Below are 18,814 nucleotides of genomic sequence, written 5' to 3' on the forward strand. Positions count from 1 at the left end.
TAAATCCCATCAGGTTATAAACGAGAAAAGAAAACCACCACCATTTTATCAAAAATATGTTACCTCAATAATCAGAGGACATCAAATAAATTTCCACACGAAAATTAAAGCATTTTTCATCACGACTTTTATATTTTTTAGTGTGTAGTCATTTCCGGTGTGTAAAGTGGTTTTAACTGTATCACGCCGCCATGTCAGACGTAACTGTAAGTTGAAAAATTCTAATGTGTAATATAATATAATACATTTTACTCAATTGCTTATTTATTTTACAAATACTTTCCTTTTTATTTATGACTTATTTATTCTAAATCTTTTAGTTTCACAATAATCTAGAGTAACACTTCTGTTATGTAAGGGGACGCAGTAATTTGTTTATCAACATGGAAATGTGACACTAAATATTTTGATATAAGTTTTCGGAAAGCAAATATCTATCACGATTTCAGTGATTGATCACTGAAATTTAATTATATTTGGAGAAAAATATCAAGTTTTACTACCCTTTAATTCAGTCACCCTTTTTTCTCTTTAATATTCTAGTTAAATGTCAGCATTCTGTAATCATATACTTTGTGAAATTTCAAGTTGTCAAGCGTGACTAAATTTGATTTTTCAAATAAAGTGTGCATAGTTAACAAATGAAACTAGAAGTAAAAAGTGACATGCTCTTAAAATTCATTGAGAATTTTATTAATGATTGATTTCCTACCTAAATAAGGGATGTATATCGATACATGTTAGTTAGTGCCCCACTATCAACCTCAGAAGAAAAAGCGATAGTCGCCAGAATACCTTTAGTCCGGGCGACCTCAAGACTGCCTCTAATCTAGAAAGGCTAAACTAACGATTAAGAATAAAATAATATGAATTCAAAATTCCTCGATAAAATTAATTGTAACTGCTTCTGTACAATAGGCAGCTAAACAACCTTTTAACCTTAACGACTCATGTTACTTGTTAAACTAAAAGTTATTAATAACAACTTGCAGTATAAAATTTTGGTTTATTTTTCAAATTGTTTTGTCAAAAGAGATCCTTCATGTGTTAAGAGCAAATATAGATTTATACAAACTTGAAATTATAAAATTACCAGACTTATGATGAAATATTTCACTGAATTTAAGTCACATCGCAGTGATCTCCCCTTCTCAACCTACCTAGTTAACATCTGTTATGTAATAAAGTTGGAAAACTTCCATTATCTGAGATTATGCAAGTAATTATTCGACAAAATCACACAAGAGTGTTTTAAAATCTAAAAGCAACATTAGGGGAGATAACTTCGACAAGATCAGTTGATTGTAATTTTTGGACGATATAGGCGCAGGCAGTTCGCTTCACAGCCATGTGGTATCAGGTTCCATCACATTGCATGGTACCTTGGGAATATATATATATATATATATATATATATATATATATATTCTGTTATACTTTTTTCCTTTTATTCTCTTGTTTCAGTCAGTAATTACTTTTAAAGTCTAGTTCTTATTTTGTCGGGCTCTTTTGCTGAATGGCTCAGTTACAAGGACGTGGACGGACCAACACAGTTGTATATCAGTGGGTGGGATAAACACAGACACATACACACGCGTGCACACATATATGCGTATCTATATGTTTGTGTATGTGAATAACGACGATTGCGTGTGTGTGGGACTGGAGAGGTTAGTGGCAAGAGGTGAGTCAACAAAGCAAATGAACAGAGGGCTGAGGGAACCCTATAAGGGTTTTTAATGATATTAACGATATTATCCTTTATTGACATTGTAACAATCAATTTTAGGTTTTTTTTTTTGATCTTGATTAATTTTATCACCCAGTGGGTTTCATCTTTAACAACAACCCATGGGAAATAACTCTTTCTTCTATTTTTAATTAATTACATCTTTATCTTTTAATTTTTATTCCACTAAAATTACATTCATTTTTGACACCACTGAATGCACCTAAAATTTATTGTACCTCCTGCACTAAAGTGGTTATGTGATTCTGGTCAGCACATTTGAAGAGACGTCAATATTGTCTAGTGGCAGTATTCGATGGGAAACCAATGGTGACAGTTATATGCGATAACCATTAATACATTGGTAATAAATACACACACACATGAATATATGTATGTGTATATATACATATATGTATATATGTATACATATATGTATATATATGTATAGCCAAAGATAGACCTCTGTACCTGGCTTTCGTTGACATGGAGAAAGCCTTTGACAGGGTCCCCCACTCCCTTATATGGTGGTCAATGAGGAAACTAGGGATAGATGAATGGTTAGTGAGAGCTGTGTGAGCCATGTACAGAGATGCTGTCAGTAAGGTGAGGGTTGGTAACAAGTACAGTGAAGAATTCTGGGTAGAGGTAGGGGTCCACCAAGGTTCAGTCCTCAGCCCCCTCCTATTTATCATAGTCCTCCAGGCAATAACACAGGAATTCAAGACAGGATGCCCCTGGGAGCTCCTCTGTGCTGATGACCTTGCCCTAATTGCTGAGTCACTATCAGAACTAGAGGAGAAGTTTCAAGTGTGGAAGCAAGGACTAGAATCAAAGGGCTTTAGAGTCAACCTAACTAAAACCAAAGTCCTAATAAGTAGGAAGGTAGACAAAACACAAACCCATTCAGGTAGATGACCCTGTGTTTCTGTCAGCTCACCACAGCTATTCTCTTAATATTTGTAGATTATTATATCTAGAGTGGTTTTTTTGTTGTTGTTTGTTTTATATTTTAACTGTAATTTATATTTTTCAGGCAGACTCTTCAAATTCCAGAGCACCCACACAATCTGAACGACAAAAATGTTGGACTGCTAGGGATATGTTCTGGACCTGCTTAGATGGAAATGAAGCATCTCCTTTAAACTGTCAGGCCGTGCGTAAAACTTTTGAGGAGAGCTGTTCAAAAACTTGGGTCAGTAAATAAATATAAATTCTAAATCATTGTCATTTATTAACATTTGATGAAGTGTCTTGTGTGATTAATATTGAAAATCCAACACTTTTGTAGCTTTTCTTAACTAGGCACAGGAGTGGCTGTGTGGTAAGTAGCTTGCTTACCAACCACATGGTTCCGGGTTCAGTCCCACTGCGTGGTACTTTGGGCAAGTGCCTTCTACTATAGCCTTGGGCCGACCAAAGCCTTGTGAGTGGATTTGGTAGACGGAAATTGAAAGAAAACCGTCGTATATATGTATGTATATATATATATACATATATATATATACATATATATATATGTGTGTGTGTTTGTGTGTCTGTGTTTGTCCCCCTAACATCACTCGACAACCGATGCTGGTGTGTTTACGTCCCCATAACTTAGCGGTTCGGCAAAAGAGACCGATAGAATAAGTACTAGGCTTACAAAGAATAAGTCATGGGGGGCGATTTGCTCGACTAAAAGCGGTGCTCCAGCATGGCCGCAGTCAAATGACTGAAACAAGTAAAAGAGTATCTTATCTGAAATGTTGTTTCCTTCTTGTTGTTGTTTAGTTTCCTCATTGAGCAGACCCATAATACAAGGCATGGCTTGCCTTTCATTTTGGATATTTAGGACTAAATTAGCCAAGATGTAATTTCTTTTTTTGAGATGGTAGTGTGTGATTTGAAGGAATCTAGCTTTATTTCTAGCAACTGGAATGACTTCATGGAGATTTTCTTGTTGTGTTGATGCTTTTTGAATGTCACAGAGCGATAAGCATCTGATTGTGTTTTTTCTTCTTTCCCTTTGTATTAAAATGTTCTTAGTTTACCTCTGCTCCACTGATAAGAAATGGCTGAAGAGCATTTTTTTGATATTTGTTCTTTGCATGTCTCTGCTGTTCGATGTCATTAAACTTCTTCCCCCATCTACTTCAGTTAATCATTATCATCATTTGACGTCCACTTTCCATCCTAGCATGGGTTGGACGATTTGACTGAGGACTGGCAAGCCAGAAGGCTGCACCAGGCTCTGATCTGATCTGGCAGAGTTTCTACAGCTGGATGCCCTTCCTAACGCCAACCACTCCGAGAGTGTAGTGGGTGCTTTTATGTGCCACTGGCACGAGGGCCAGTCACATGGTACTGGCAATGGCCACACTCAAATTGGTGTTTTTTTATGTGCCACCTGCACGGAAGCCAGTCCAGTGGCACTGGCAACGACCTCGCTTGAATGATTTTCTAACGTGCCACCAGCACAAGTGCTAGAAGGTGACTCTGGTAACGATTACACTCAAATGGTGCTATTTACGGGAATCTTGCCATCATTGTTATTGTCATCATCATCATCATCATCATCATTTAACATCCATGTTCCATGCTGATGTGACAGTTTGGACAGTTCGACAGGACCTGATGGGCTCAAAGACTGCATTGTGCTCCAGTGTCTGCTTTGACATGGTTTCTATGGCCGGATGTCTAACACTAATCACTACAGCATTTACTGGATGCTTTTTCTTACATCACCAGTATCAGTGAGGTTGCCATCCAGTTTGTAAGACTACAAGCCCCAAAGGGTGGGGCTGGGAAGCAGATTTTATGCTAGGAGAATAAAGAGTAGAGAGAGGTAAAATATGAGAGAAAAGGGCCAGAGCAGAATAAGTTTCTTGCTACACAACTACTCACATTTTAGAAGAGAGGGCAGGGTGATTGGGAGAGCTAGAAAGTGATAAAAATAGATATGTTAGAGTGGATCTTCGAGGTTTGAGTGGGGTAGGAATGAGTGAGGAGTGACTTGTGAGTAAGGGATGTCCGATAGTGCAAAGTAGCAAATTTTTAAAAAGATCTACCATAAGAAGAAATTATATTGCTGAGTTGATTCAGTATTTTATTTATTTTTATCAGTGTCAGGACTACTGTTATATTAATTACCTTTCATAATTATGTTGGGGTCTATGTCAGTTTCTTATCTCACAAACCAAGAAGAATGTTTGAGATACTAATGCTTTGTCCTATATTTTACCAAGAGCTGTGCTTCAAAAAAATACTAGAAATATTGTGATATGGTTATCTGTAATGGTGGAGACGGTTGGTTATGCACCCAAAGACACACACAAACTGGTGAATCAACTCATTAATATGACCTATATTGTATACAATTAAAGAAAAGAAAACATTCTATTGATATGTAAACATTATTGTGTTCCTTAAGTCTATTGGCATATTTAGCTAGTGGTTGTAATGGAAAACTAGTGTAACACACACACATATATATATGTTTATATATATATGTGTATATATATATATATATATATATATATGTATATATATATATGTGTGTGTGTGTATATATATGTATATATACACACACAAGGTTCATGAACTCATCGATGAAAATCCACTGTCACATATAGAAAAATTAATAATTCATATTTTATACTGTGAAACTTAATTTAATTTAAATTTTTACTAAATTGATTTTAATTGAGTTTTTACCTGTAATTTTGGATTTTATCCCTAATATTATATATTATATATATATATATATATATATATATATTCATGATTTAGGTTAATAGAAATATGTTTGTCACATGTTTCAACTGCTAAAGGCAAATACACTGCAGTTACCATAGAGAAAAAAATCTCTTTTATGCTAAAAAGGTGTGAAAACACCCCGTTCGTTCAGTGTCGCCCTCTCTCGGAAATCTCAGACATCGATCGGGCGATCTACTAGTGCAAATCAGTCAATGTGTTGGCTGAATTATATATAAAGCTATAAGCTTTATCAGTTCATTCAGGGTTGCCTGTCTTAGGTACATCTCATCGACAAGAGTCAATAAACTCGAAACATCGATGTCTGAGATTGCCGAGAGAGGGCGACACTGAACGAACGGGGTGTTTTCACACCTTTTTACCATAAGAGAGATTTTTTTCTCCATGGTAACTGCAGTGTATTTGCCTTTAGCAGTTGAAATACGTGACAAACATATTTCAACTAACCTAAATTGTGATTATACATAAACACTGCTTAGCACAATTACTCTGATATATATATATATATATATATATATATATATATATATATATATATATGCACACACATAATTAAGGGATCAGCAACAGTTGCTTCACCACATACCGAAATTTAGAAATAGCAGTTAAAGTGCTAATTCTACTACTACAATAAGTTTCCAATAAATTAATAATCCTTTACCCTATCTCTCTCTCTCTCTCTCTCTCTCTCTCTCTCTCTCTCTCTCTCTCTCTCTCTATATATATATATATATATATATATATATATATATATATATATATATATGGGTCCAACCCATGCCAGTATGATGATGATGATGTATAAAACGTGTCTCAGAGATTTGAAGACATGACCGCAGCCACTTGGCTGAAGCACATAAATAAATAAATAAATATATATATATATATATATATATATATATATATATATATACATATATACACATATGTATTTGTATGCATTTATATATACATCTATGTATATATGAACTCCTGCAGAGATTTCAAGACCTAAATTAACATTTCTGTTGGCACACACATTTAGCTACCAGTTGTAATCAGCTTTTTAATTGAACAATGCCAATGAATCACAGACTTTTTAATTACATATACCAGAGTAAACAATTCCAGGCAACTCTGTATATAGACATTAGCCACAGATAAGTAGAAGTTGGCTATTTTTAACTTACTGCCTTGTTGTAAGTTTCTAAACAGTCATTTAATTAGTAATCCTGTTTAGTTTGTCATCATATTGTTTGTTGTTCAAATATAAAACTGCAAATAAATACTACGGAAAAGTGAAAACAAAATAACAAAATAAAAAACAACTTTAATCTGTGATATTTTATTACTTATCTTTTACCTTTTACTTGTCTCAGTCATTGGACTACAGCCATCATGGGGCACTGCCTTGTAGTATTTAGTTGAATAAAGTGACTCCCCCCCCCCAGTATTTACTATTTTTTAAAGTCTCTAGTTATACTATTGATCTCTTTTGCCAAAATCCTAACTTATAGAGATGTATACAAACCAACACTGGTTGCCAAGCAGTGGGGGAATAAACACAAATACCCTCACACATATACATGTACTTACATGTACATGATGGACTTGTACAGTTTCTGCCTACCATATTCACTCAGAAGGCAGTGGTTGCTATAATTGTGACTACATTGTTCCCAACCTTTACTGGTCAATGATTTAAGAATATTATTTCTTTGTTGTGGACAACCTGTTATTCTTCTACAGAATGGTAAGTGAATAATTCGGGCTCTTAGTGTTTTCGGTTGTTTCTCCAGAGATAGTTGATGGCCTGAATGTTGAACCTAGGCTGATCATGGAACTGGATAGACCAAAGTCATATTTAATTTGTTGAGAGTTGCAATGAATCCTCAGCTTGAAAAACAATAATCATGTTGGGCATATATTAGTTCAGTCTATAAGTGACCAAATCTGTGTCAAGGTTTGAACAAAAAAATCTGTAAAATCCTCTACATATCTGATGAGTTTGAGTTGCTTATTACCTTCGGCTGGTGCTTTGAATTTCTTACTATGATCTACCCCGATGTATCTATCATATCTACTGACCTACTAGAGGTCCTACTGTACTTATGTGCTATCCTTTCCTGTCCTTCAGTACGCAATATTGAGTTTCTACCTTCTCCTTCTCTAAATATTGAGTAAGGCTGTTTATTAAATGACGCTGGGATTTCATGCCCTCTCATTTCAGTTTTACCCTATTAACTTTTGGATTCTTGATTATATTAAGTTTTTGGTGCTTATTCAGCTGATCCATGACTGATTCTGATATGATCTACTTCTACACTATTTTTATTTGGGTGTGTCTTACAGTAACGTTCATCACTTCTTATTTCAGTATAGATTTAAAAAAATTTCTGTCATGCATTTTATGAACTGTAGTATCATTGATTATAGGGTGAACTTGGACATTTCTTATGTATCATATCTTCTACCAGGCAGGCACTACACTTTTAACATTGCCAGTGCCCCTGGACAGGCTCTTGTGCGAGTGGCACATAAAATACACCATTTTGAGCGTGGCCGTTGCCAGTACCGCCTGACTGGCCTTCGTGCGGGTGACACATAAAAGCACCCACTACACTCTCTGAGTGGTTGGCGTTAGGAAGGGTATCCAGCTGTAGAAACTCTGCCAAATTAGATTGGAGCCTGGTGTTGCCATCCTGTTTCACCAGTCCTCAGTCAAATCGTCCAACCCATGCTAGCATGGAAGGCAGACGTTAAACAATGATATATATATATATATATTCAGTTTGTTCATTGCTTATTGGTATCTTGTTCTGGATGGTAAGGGAAATGTTCATTAATCCTATTTCTGAAATATTTCATATAAAAGATTGATTGTGGGTAACTGATTTACATCCTGTCCAGTGGGTTCTTTTAGTGAAGTTCTCATTAATGCAAGTCTTTGAACTGGATTCTTACTTTCCTTCTCATTGACATTTCTCCTACGGATATTCAGACTGGGCATTGGCTAGAGCTATCTTACCAGTCTGGAAGAGCATACAAAGGTTGTGGTACTCTCTGTTCTTCTAATTAACTTTAAAAAAAAAATCTTTGCAACATTATTTGTTAAATTTTAATTGATTAAATTGTATTTTTTGTTTTCCATTTTTTTTTTTTTCAATATTCTAAAAATCTGCATTATATTTCTTTGAATTTCTGTCAAATTTCAGGTAAAATATTTTGATCGAAGAAGAGAATATTTGAAATTTAAAGCCAAACTTGAACAAGAACAATCAGATCCTGTTGACAATGTTAAGTTATGATATTTGTAAAATATGTTCCCATTCCAACCCCTCCAACCAGCCATTGATGAATAAATGATAATTTCACATTCAGGTGAAAGTTTGTACATATTTGTTGAAATAAAACTAAAAAATGAATAGGATTTGATTTATTTTTTGCATGTTTGTGTTGTTTTGGTATCCATTTATCTCTTCTATTCTATTCTGTCTCATCATTTTTTAATGTCCATTCTCCATGCTGGCATATGTGTATATTCTTTTATTCTTTTATTCTTTTATTCTTTTACTTGTTTCAGTCATTTGACTGCAGCCATGCAGGAGCACCACCTTAAAGGGTTTTTTTTTTAGTTAAAGAAGTCAACCCCAGGACTTATTCTTTGTAAGCCAAATACTTATTCTGTCAGTGTCTTTTGCCGAACCAGTAAGTTACAGGGACATAAACACAACAGTATCGGTTGTCAAGTAATGGCCAGGGGACAAACACACACACACAGACACACACATAAATATATACAACTCCGCCTACTAAATCCACTCACAAGGCTTTGGTCGACCTGAGGCTATAGTAGAAGGTACTTGTCCAAGGTGTCACACAATGGGACTGAACTCAGAACCATGTGGTTGGGAAGCAAGCTTCTTACCACACAACCACACTCTGGAGAAGGGCCTAGGAGTGCAGAAACAATATGGGTGATGAGCAACAAATGAGTTAGGTGGATCTGGATTGAAGTGGCATAAGACTCAACCATATCCAAGGAGCAAAGTCCACTCTAGTCGTGGTAGAAAGATAGAGTGAGGAGATAGTACATCTGTGGGTTAGAAAATGAAGTGTGTTGGTGAACAACTCCATACCAATCAGTCAGGTAACCTTATCATTCTGGATGTCATCTAAGTTGTTCATGTTTGTAGTAACAGTAGTGGCTTCATTCCAGATGTAAGAGCAGTATTTCATTGTGGGTCTTATTTGAGAGTATCAGATGAGAACTGAAATATTTCCTGGTTCTAATGCAGAAAGCTAGTATTCAGGATTCAATTTTTACTATATCAGGAATGTGAGATTACCAGAAATAATTATTAATGATTGTGAGACTTCACATTTCTTTTATCTGTTACTTGTTTCAGTTATTGGACTTCAAGCATGCTTGGGCACTGCCTTGAAGGGTTTCAGTCAAACTGATTGATCCCAGTACTTATTTTTTAAAGACTGGTATTTATTTCATTGTTTTCTTTTGCTGAACTGCTAAGTCATGGGCATGTAAAAAAGAACCAACACACACACACACATAACTCTTTAACTTGTTTCAGCTTTAAAGCTGTGATCATGTTGGGGCACCACCGTTGGTTGTGCCACACACATATAAATGACAAGCTTCCGTACAGTTTCCAAGTACCAAATTCGCTCACAAGTCATTAGATAGCCTAGGGCTATATTAGAAGACACTTGCACAAGGTGTCATACAGTGGGACTGAGTCTGCAACCACATTATTGTAAAGCAGGTTTCTTAACCAACATCCATGAAGCAATTGTTGAAGGTCAACAGGGTTATCAAGGGCTCAGTCCCTGCACACAGCACATTCAAGTGTATGATGAAAATACTTCCCTGTCCTCCCAACCCCAGCAACAGCAAGACTGCAGTGGTAGAATATAAACCATGGAAATTTGCCTGTAACACTATCAAATTAGCTATGAGCCAAAGAAGGAGTCTAGGTAGTTGCTCAACCTGCTACAAAATAACAATGAAATCTCGAAAAATTACATTCTTCTGTCTTCAAAATAAGGAAGAACATAGACAATGTAGACTTTGATATACAGACAGAATGGTCATGGCTGGAAAGACCTCTAATCATAGGTCTGTCCAATCAGAGCTGATCTGGAACTAAGCATCAATAACTGCGACATCAGCACTACCAATAAAAATGAAAGTAACGAGTCTATGAAAAAATAGTAAATGCATTTTAATGAAAATATATAAAAATGTTTGTCATGTTACAATTGCTCCATAATCTTTCTTTTTCTGTACATCACTTGGTTCACTATTTATCGCAACATCATTTACATCTTCAGCCCATGATGCCTTTTTGGCAGAGCCAAAACAGAGGAATGTTGTTACACCTAATATATTCATTCCACAACCAACCCAAAATGCCTTTTTCCATTGGTATAAAGAACTCTGCAAAGAAAAAAAAAAAATATATATATATATAAATAAATATGTTATTTAACTTTAAAAATAGTCGAGAAACAGGCATTCATACTAATACATATGTATATATATATATATATATATATATATATATATATATATATATATACTCTTTTACTTGTTTCAGCCATTTGACTGTGGCCATGCTGCAGCACCGCCTTTAGTCGAGCAAATCGACCCCAGGACTTATTCTTTGGAAGCCTAGTACTTATTCTATCGGTCTCTTTTGCCGAACCACTAAGTTACGGGGACGTAAACACACCAGCATCGGTTGTCAAGCGATGTTGGGGAGACAAACATACACACACACATACATACATATATACGACGAGCTTCTTTCAGCTTCTGTCTAGCAAATCCACTCACAAGGCTTTGGTTGGCCCGAGGCTATAGTAGAAGACACTTGCCCAAGATGCCATGCAGTGGGACTGAACCCAGAACCATGTGGTTGGTAAGCAAGCTACTTACCACATAGCCACTCCTGTGCCTATATGAATATCATTAAGAGAACATATTCGAAATGAGCTAATTTGAGAATGGAGTAGAGTGAACAATGTTATAGCAGGGTAACAGAACCACAAGTTCCACTGGGATGATATGTCACAAGGTTCACAGACAACAGGTGAATCCATGTAGTTGCTGACTGGTATCCCAAGAGATTGGAAAAGGCCTCCATAATGATGGGAAGATGATTTGGTCAAGCAATTTGGATCAAGATGGAAAGAGTGGTGCAATCAAGATGAAATTTGAAGCACATTGTGACCGGCTGTGTATAACAGCATTCAATGGCCTGGTCAATATTGTAATATATGAATATATGTGTTTGGGTGTAAAAATATTCAGTATATACAAACAGAGTTTATTTAAGTGAGTAGCCACATAGCTCCTCTACTGCAAGAAACTTATTCTAATCTAGTCCTTTCTTTCAGATTTTTAACCCCTCATTGTCTAGCATAAAGCTGCTTCCCTCTCTACTGTAACAACACTCAGTTAAAGAGAATCTTACAATTGTAAGCTACATGGTGACCTCACCAGTACTGGTACCACAAGAAGAGCACCAGTGCATACTATAAAGTGATTGGCATTAGGAAACCACACCAAAGCAGATGTAAGAGCATGATGCAGTCCTCAGGTCCATTGGATCCTGTCAAACATTCCAACCCATGCAGATGTGGATTGATGATGATGATGATGATGGTGACAATTCACTGTCACTGCTCTGAGTTTCATGCTTTTAGACATGTTGAAGCAGCAGAAAGCCAAATGAAGAATGTAAATATATGTTGGAAAAAAAACCCCCTCTAACTACAGAAAACATAGTAAACAATATCTATCAAAGTACTTTTAATCTATCCTCCAAAAGGAATATATTCAGTTGTGCAACACACACCACTACAATGCTACATTGAAAAGGAGCATGTATGAAAGAAAATTAGAATATCTGGAACAAATCCCACACAGTAGTTAGAAAAGACAGATCATCTAGTGTAGCCTCACAGAACAGAGAATGCAATATGACATGAAATGTTCTGTTAATGATTTAAAAAGAACAAAAAATTTGACACATTTCTCTGCTAGCTATAACTCTCATAAGCTCTTTAATAAGAAAAATGTGAAAGTTAGCTAAAGTTGCTTGAAAAACTCCATGGCTCAAATATTCCATTATATCTAAAGGCAATATGCTATACCACCACCATCAGGGCTGCACCAGGCTCCAGTCATCTCTTTTAGCATGGTTCCTGTGGCCGGATGCTCTTTGTAACACCAACTACTTTACAGAGTGTACTCTGTGCATTTTATGTGACACCAGCATGGTTGATTTTTACGTGGTGCCAGCATGGGCACTTCTTATGCCACACAAGCTTGGGTACTTTTCATGTAGCACCAGCATGGGTGCTTTTTACACGACACCAACTTGCAGACAGCTTTCCAAGAAGTAGTTATAACCTCTACATAGTAGTAATTTTCTTTCACATAGTACCTACGACAACATTCTGTGTGAAAGATCAGTAATTTGATCACCTCTAACTATATTTACATAACATTTCCCTCTGCAATCAACTTGTAGGCCTATATACTGTTGTGTACTCCGCCCTAAGACTTTCAAAATATATCTTACCAACAAAAGATATGAAGGACAAATCACAAATTGCAGGGGAGGGAGTATAACCCAGTACACAACTAGTGCTTATTTTATCAATCCCCAAGAGGAGTATGAGATGTTTTGGCAGAGCCATTTTGGTGCCAGATTTAATACTGACATATTTAACTTCAGATTTTAATGGGTTCCTTTTCCCTCTCTCTGAAAGTGTGTATATATTTCTGCACATGCATGCATGTGATTGCTTCTAGTCCAAAAAAGTACTATCACCAAAACAGGCTAAACGTCCAGTCAGCCATTCCAAAATCGTCAGCATCCAAACAGTGGCACCCAAGTGTCTCATTCTGCTCAAGATTGATGAAAAGTAGACTATACTGAAATTTGAACTCTATACAAAGGAGGATTACACTAATTACTGCAAGGCATTTAATTTGAAACTATATCATTCTTGCCACAATCCTGAGCTTGGTGTGGGAACGATCCATTTTTAATTTGTAGGTATTTTAATCTCTTAATAGGCAAACCAGATATATATTTTTATTAGAAAAGAAATATGTTGGAAAATATAATCTCTGAAAATAAATTAAAAACCAGAGTTGATGTTTTAAGAATGTTCTTTCTAGATATTATGCTTACCTCATCTTTGAGTATAGCTCCAGTAACATAAGGCCCCATCACACCTGATAAATTAGCAACAGAGTTTGCAATTCCATATATGAAACCTAAATAGGGAAATATAAATATATATAACTAAAACATTATACATGATAAAAAGAAAAGAATGAAAAATTTTTATAATAATAATAACAAGATCACTCAGTGCAAACCTCCACCAAGACAACACCAACGGTTAGCTGGAGATGAGTTTTAAAATTAGAATATCTGAAATAAACTTGACTGCTCTCAAAAATTAAGTGAAAAAAGAACAGGAAAAATAATCCAGAATCCTTCTCCGGATTGATCCAAAAATCTAATCAGTTCGTGCCAGTCACGAGGCCAGACATCCTTGAAAGTTTCATTTGAATCCATCCAGCAGTTCTTGAAATATCTTGTCCATGGACAAACAAACATGACTGAAAACAATACCTTTGCCTTCGTTAAGGCAGAGGTAATAACATCTATCTCTATCCAGGCAGTGGCTCTCATGGCTTCTGATCTTAACTGATTAGAAGTGTTATCATGTATATTGTTTTGTCTTGGTATAAAACATGGGCTACAGAAAATATTATGCTCAATGCCACAGATTTGTTTGTCAGTTGTTTGACCTTAGCCAATTGAGCATGTCCCTTGGTGGCTGATGATATGTGCATCTCTGATCACGAGCAGAAGTAGTTGGGGAGCATCATAGTCATGTATTGAGAGGAATTCTTTGAGGTTTGAATAATTCACCTCTGGAAACATGGGTGTTTCATTCAACATCCTTAAACAATCCTTATTCAGGAACCTTTCGAGCAGGATGGGCTACTTGACCTGAAGAAAATTCTAACTGGGTGCTACCTGCAAGATCATGCACTGTTTATATTAATATGATATCACCATGTCACGCACGTATGGTTGTGATGCATGTGCCTGGTATACCCTTATCAGATGAGTAGTTATGACAGGTATACTGGGCTTTGTATATTTGTACCCCAGTGTTACTTTGATGGCATGCACCGCTCTCTCACTCGATAATAATAATAATAATAATGGTTTCAAATTAGCACAAGGCCAGAAATTTCAGGGAATGGGGTAAGTTGATTATATTGACCACAGTATTCATCTAGTACTTATTTTATCAGCCTTGAAAAAATGAAAAGAGTTAAACAGCAACAAAAAACAACTGATGATAAATAAGCATTTTGAACATTCTTACCAGCATATTTTGGTGCAATGTCAATAATTGTTACAGATGTTCCACCATCGGAGAATGAACCAAATCCATAGGCAACAATTAACATAATTTCAACATAACTTCTCCTGCAACCCAAATATACAACTGCCAGCATACCCAAAGTCTCAAGAAGAAGACCTGCCAGAAGACAAAATAAATATTATTGGTTTCAGTTAATTTCTAAGGCTAAAGCAATCAGGGGATTGAACAACTATTGGTATTACTGGTAGAATTATTGATAGTATTATAGATAGAACTACTTTTGTATTACTGAAAGAATTAATGATAAAAATATTAATAGAAATATACTATAGATAGTATTATTAACAAAACTACTTATAGTTTTACTGATAGTAATATCAATAGAACTATATATACTATAGACAGTATTATTGATAGAATTATAGTTTTACTAATAGAACTACTTACAGTATTGCTGATAGTACTATTAAGAGAACTATACTATAGATAGCAGTACTGATAGAAGAGCTAATAGCATAAAAATGTAGAAGGCTGAATTTAGATGTGGGAAGGATCACGATGTTTGGGATATCTGCATTTGATTAGAGATATGTGTAGGTAATGAGATTAATTGTTGTAGAAAGTACAGAAATGCAAAAACATTCAACTTCTGTTTTGGTTGCATGCATGAGAGGAGTACAAGAACTAAAATGAGTTGTAAGCATAAGAGAGAGGTGGTGGTGCAGGGTGAGGCAGATGTCCTTGATAAAGGATGTGAGATGGCAGAACAGATGTTGCTGGTGTTCAGAAAGTGGAAGGCAGATGAGACCTCTGTCATTCTTGGCCCCTGGGCCATATCCCTGCTCACTGCTACCAGGGCAAAGATTGTTGTCTGCAAGTGCAGGTCCTGTGAGTCAGATTGGCTGTTCCAGTGCATCTCCCCTCGTTATCCTGTGGAGCAATGCCTTTTTCATTTTGTCGTCTGGTGCCATGAGGAATGTTTCCATATTGTGAGACCTTAGACCAACTGGCCAACCTACATACAATCTTATATACATGAATAGCTCTGGGTGAAGTAGGGAGCAGATTTAGAAAAGTGAGGAAGATCGACTCTGAGATAGAGTGAGAGGAAGTTATTGTTGCTGATAACCAAACCAAGTGAAAGACATAAGTAGTAGAGAGAGCAGAGTCCACGTATATCTAGGCATCGTCTTTCAAACAAAGTGGGATTGTAGAATATAGTCTTGATGGGTTGGAGATAAGGACTGCGGGAATTTGTTTTAGAGGAGAATAACAGGATGTGTATAAGAATGAGATAATTGGGGTGGGGGAGAGCAGTCAGGGTAGTCCAGGTTGGACCAGAGTCACAAATGTTTGTAAAGAGAAGAAAAAATTGTCCAGCATTCCTATGCAAGTGTAAATATGACTGTTTGGTTAAGAAGTTTGCTTTGCAAGTATGTAATTTTCAGTTTTATTCCACAAACCCTTGCCAGCAGGGAAAACGGTTGTTAAATGATGATGATGATGATGATGATGGTGGTGGTGGTGGTGGTTATGGTGATGTTGTTGTTGTTGTCCAATGTACAGATGCACAGGAAAAAACAGATGTAAAAATGCAATGAAAAGTTTGAAAATATGTTTCATTAAGTTTTGGTTTTGGTTTGGCTGTGAATAAGTGACAAGGGAACCATGTGACATGAGTTGCACAGCAAATGAATCTATTAACTCTTTGTTTGGACAGATAATATGCCTAAACAGCTGGTAAAGAAGAATGGTACATTTGGCATTGAGTACAATAGATATCTGATTTGAATTGAATTCAGTAAATGAATACGAAACTTACCACAAGCAGCAAAAATCTTGCGTACAACTGTGATATTCACTCCCTTGTTGAGTAACACGTCTGCTAGAATGCCACTGACGATGGACATGAATAATGCTGCTACATATGGTAAGGAGGAGAATATACCATTCTGTTGAAGAAAAGATTATACACAATATAAGATGAAACTCACTGAAATTTCAAAACCTCAATGTACTTGAGGGCTGATCCCTGATGTTATGGGATCAAATATGCATTCAGTATTATTCATGTTGAGCAGTGGTTTTCAAAACTTTTCAGGCTGATGCTCCCTTGACACCCAGTGCCCTCACCTCAACTAACCATCACAAACATAGACTTCTTTCTGAAGCAAATTCAACGCAATAGTATTTCACAAATAAAACTTAACCCAATGAACCCATTATTTTGTTGTTTTTACATGAATCATTACCCCGTTATTGCCCCTCTTTTTACATGAACTACTCCATCATTATCGTCCCACTTTCCTTAAATGTCCTCTTAGAACTTTCCACTGCAGCGAGCTGGCACAAACGTTAGCACGCCAGGTGAAATGCTTAGCGGTATTTCGTCTGCCGTTACGTTCTGAGTTCAAATTCCGCCGAGGTCGACTTTGCCTTTCATCCTTTCAGGGTCGATAAATTAAGTACCAGTTACGCACTGGGGTCGATCTAATCGACTTAATCCGTTCGTCTGTCCTTGTTTGTTCTCTCTATGTTTAGCCCCTTGTGGGCAATAAAGAAATAAGAACTTTCCACTGCTCCCAGGGAGGCAATATTGCCCACTTTGGGAACCACTGATGTTAAGGTATGTAAGAATTTTTGGGAAATTTAACACACAGTGATAGTAAATAAACAACAATGTATAACAAATGTATGAGTGCAGCTATGAGCATTAACAGCTAAGCTTAAAAGGATGACCAAAGTTATAGAAGATAAACATGAACTATATTGGTATTACTAGTTTGTTGCTTCATCGAAATTTTATAAATCGTTTCAGGCAACTTCGCTAACAGTAAGTGTTACAACCTATAGTCAACTGGTTAGGCAGAGATACAGCAGTAAAACCACTTGTAACCAGATGCAAATATCCATAGCTACACCTATGTAGTGCACCTGAGCATTATATACAATAATTTCATTATTATTATTATTATTATTATTATTATTATTATTTAAAAATCATTGAACTCATGGGAAAATGAGTTTCAAAGAAAACATTATTTGAAATAAAATGAAAAAGATTAAAAAATGCACACACACACACAGCGATAACATTGGAAATTCACATTAGTTTCCCTATTCTGCTAGTGAGAAGAAAGTGAAGGAAGGAGCCATCAAAAAATGCTGTTTAACCCTTTTGATACTAACCTGTCTGAAACTGCTTCTGGCTCTGTAGTACAAATGTCTTGTTTTCAAAAGTTCTGAATTAGAATCTTCCACCAAACCTTAGTCACAATTTATGTTCCTAACACTAGCTTAATGATAACTAAGTTATTTTACTAAATTATTTGTTATATTGAAAATTAAGAAACACAGAGTATCTCAACAGAAATCATCATCATCATCATCATCATCATCATCGTTTAACGTCCGCTTTCCATGCTAGCATGGGTTGGACGATTTGACTGAGGACTGGTGAAACCGGATGGCAACACCAGGCTCCAGTCTGATTTGGCAGAGTTTCTACAGCTGGATGCCCTTCCTAACGCCAACCACTCAGAGAGTGTAGTGGGTGCTTTTACGTGTCACCCGCACGAAAACGGCCACGCTCGAAATGGTGTCTTTTATGTGCCACCCGCACAAGCCAGTCCAGGGGCACTGGCAACGATCTCGCTCGAAAATCCTACAGGAGCCAGATGGTAACAAAAGGGTTAAAACACAAATCTCTGCTTTTTCTGTTCAACAAAACTTATTACCTTTTAGGAATTGCTAAAACAAAACGTATCATAGCTCTCGTGAAAAATATTTCTCTATCCAACTTTATTTCCTATTAATGTATTGTAACAAGCTTTATTTGAAAATATTTAAATTTAAAAATATGCGTTAACAGTTTTAATTCTCTGTTTCCTTGCAAGCTAGTAT

At 36.2% G+C, this 18,814-nt stretch overlaps 2 protein-coding genes across 2 annotated transcripts in view; one reads left to right on the forward strand and one right to left on the reverse strand.

The window, feature by feature from the left end:
• The first annotated feature begins 65 nt into the window (after positions 1-65).
• On the forward strand, positions 66-8,889 carry LOC106878900 (cytochrome c oxidase assembly factor 6 homolog). Its single transcript, XM_014928251.2, has 3 exons — positions 66-206; positions 2,766-2,924; positions 8,680-8,889. The coding sequence occupies exons 1-3, from the start codon at positions 192-194 to the stop codon at positions 8,770-8,772; spliced, it is 267 nt and encodes an 88-aa protein (XP_014783737.1). The 5' UTR covers positions 66-191; the 3' UTR covers positions 8,773-8,889.
• Positions 8,890-10,686: 1,797 nt separating this feature from the next.
• The window catches only part of LOC106878882 (sialin), a 32,011-nt gene continuing 23,883 nt past the window's right edge, over positions 10,687-18,814 (reverse strand). The window contains exons 8-11 of the mRNA XM_014928229.3: positions 16,734-16,863; positions 14,912-15,067; positions 13,693-13,778; positions 10,687-10,922 (exon numbers count right to left, since the gene is read on the reverse strand). Of these exons, the coding sequence (XP_014783715.1) occupies positions 10,734-10,922; positions 13,693-13,778; positions 14,912-15,067; positions 16,734-16,863 (561 nt within the window). The 3' untranslated portion in view covers positions 10,687-10,733. The remainder of the gene's footprint in view (positions 10,923-13,692; positions 13,779-14,911; positions 15,068-16,733; positions 16,864-18,814) is intronic.

This window comes from Octopus bimaculoides, chromosome 4, assembly GCF_046866305.1.
Source record: "Octopus bimaculoides isolate indiv1 chromosome 4, ASM4686630v1, whole genome shotgun sequence".
Taxonomy (NCBI): domain Eukaryota; kingdom Metazoa; phylum Mollusca; class Cephalopoda; order Octopoda; family Octopodidae; genus Octopus; species Octopus bimaculoides.